The sequence below is a fragment of the Penaeus monodon genome, chromosome 23, assembly GCF_015228065.2.
Source record: "Penaeus monodon isolate SGIC_2016 chromosome 23, NSTDA_Pmon_1, whole genome shotgun sequence".
Classification (NCBI taxonomy): domain Eukaryota; kingdom Metazoa; phylum Arthropoda; class Malacostraca; order Decapoda; family Penaeidae; genus Penaeus; species Penaeus monodon.
This window is the reverse complement of record NC_051408.1, coordinates 19672946-19674550: the sequence shown is the minus strand read 5'-3', so window position 1 is coordinate 19674550 and position 1605 is coordinate 19672946. Positions and strand designations below refer to the sequence as shown.

At 32.6% G+C, this 1605-nt stretch overlaps 1 protein-coding gene across 4 annotated transcripts in view; it reads right to left on the bottom strand.

The window, feature by feature from the left end:
* Positions 1-266: 266 nt before the first annotated feature.
* Positions 267-1605, bottom strand: part of LOC119587875 — an 85716-nt gene continuing 84377 nt past the window's right edge. For all 4 annotated transcript variants that reach the window (XM_037936576.1, XM_037936577.1, XM_037936578.1 and 1 more), the window contains 2 exons: positions 1495-1605; positions 267-1303 (listed from right to left, as the gene is read on the bottom strand). The exon at positions 1495-1605 is cut by the window's right edge and continues 244 nt beyond it. In XM_037936576.1, coding sequence (XP_037792504.1) covers positions 1169-1303; positions 1495-1605 — 246 coding nt within the window. In that variant the 3' untranslated portion in view covers positions 267-1168. The remainder of the gene's footprint in view (positions 1304-1494) is intronic.

Sequence of the window (1605 nt, the reverse complement as noted above, 5' to 3'; positions counted from 1 at the left end):
ACCAGTTACCAGAATCAGTAAGTTCATACAACATTAAAATGTGTTACTAGAACTTTAGACACAATCTAGTGTAAGTATATACAAGAAATGCTGTACCTAAATAACATTTCCTGGTTGCAGATTACATACTACAATGTATATTCATAAGGAAACCCATATTTAATTGTAGCTTTTAAAGAAAAATTGGAGGTTAGTTATTTTGTATAAAATTTTACCCGTGTAAACTTTTATTCTTTATTATATAGTAAAGGGCTATGGACACAGCATTCTTGAGATGAAATATATTTCAAATTAAACTTAACAATCTTTGGCAATACATATTTTACAATAGGTACACATATACAGTTATATACAACTTAAAGCTCTACTGAATACATGAGACAAACATCTGCCCCTGAAAGTAATAATTCAGAAATAATATAGGTTTTATAGGGTACTTCCATTTTTTTTTATTTTTTATATACTTGTATTGGGAAGAAAAACCCCTTTACAGTCACTGGGCAATCATGCCATTAACTTGACTCAGAAAGCATATTTAGGACTATAATGAGATGTTTAGCAGTTCAGTTCAGAGCAGCCATATTGCACTTCTGATGTGCAAGTATTTGTCTTATCTGTTAAGTGAATATAATAACCAAAACAGACCCTCAGCACTGGACCTGATGCATAATGCAGTCTACAAACCAATACCATAATAGACAATGCAATTTACTGTTAGCCACAAAAAATGTAAGATTGCTAGATCCCTTGCATTCATACTGATTTTTTTTCACATTGTCACAATCCATGATGTATATGAATAATTCAGTGTATTATAGCATCTTTTGGAAAACAAAAAGAAAACTTATTTACAAATATAAACATTTCAAAATGTACCTGACAGTATATACAACAAAGCTAACAGCAAAATAAAATACAAACTGTTTCATATCTGTTTATCCTAACTGACATGTAGAAATAAAAATTGTTACTGCAAGGCAACTGATACCAGACATTAAATAAATCACTCAGACCTTTCATTACACATCCATTACAATTCAAATGAGTTTGATTCAATCAACTTCCATAACAAGGATATATAGTAGCAAAATTATGGCTGTTTCTGTAACTTCTCTACTTTTGACTATCAAAGAAACTTCAGTTTCCATAGTGACTTAAAAAAAAAAGACTAAATATAGAAATAGTTCTCATAGTCATTGTAAGAGTGAGCTCGGCGCGTTCTTGCATGAGCATGTATGTCGTCATCTTCCTCTTCATCATCAACTGGAGTCTCAACTAACTCCACACTCTGGCTCCATGGCAGCTAAAAGTAAATGACAACATTTAGAAGTATAGCAGTGAAACAGTATAAGATGGCATATATTTCAACTTCAACCTATAGACATAAAAACAAGAATTGCATTAAAAAAAAAATATATATATTATATATCACTATCGCTTTCACACTTCATATTACTGATTGCTGTTGAGAAAAAATTACTGAACGCTGCTTACTTGTCGTCGTACTGCCCCCCTTAATGGTGGGACTGGATGGGATGAGCGAAGGGGTGGTGTTGGACACTCCTCCTCTTCAAGTGTCTCATTGTTGCACAGGGTATTGCTCAC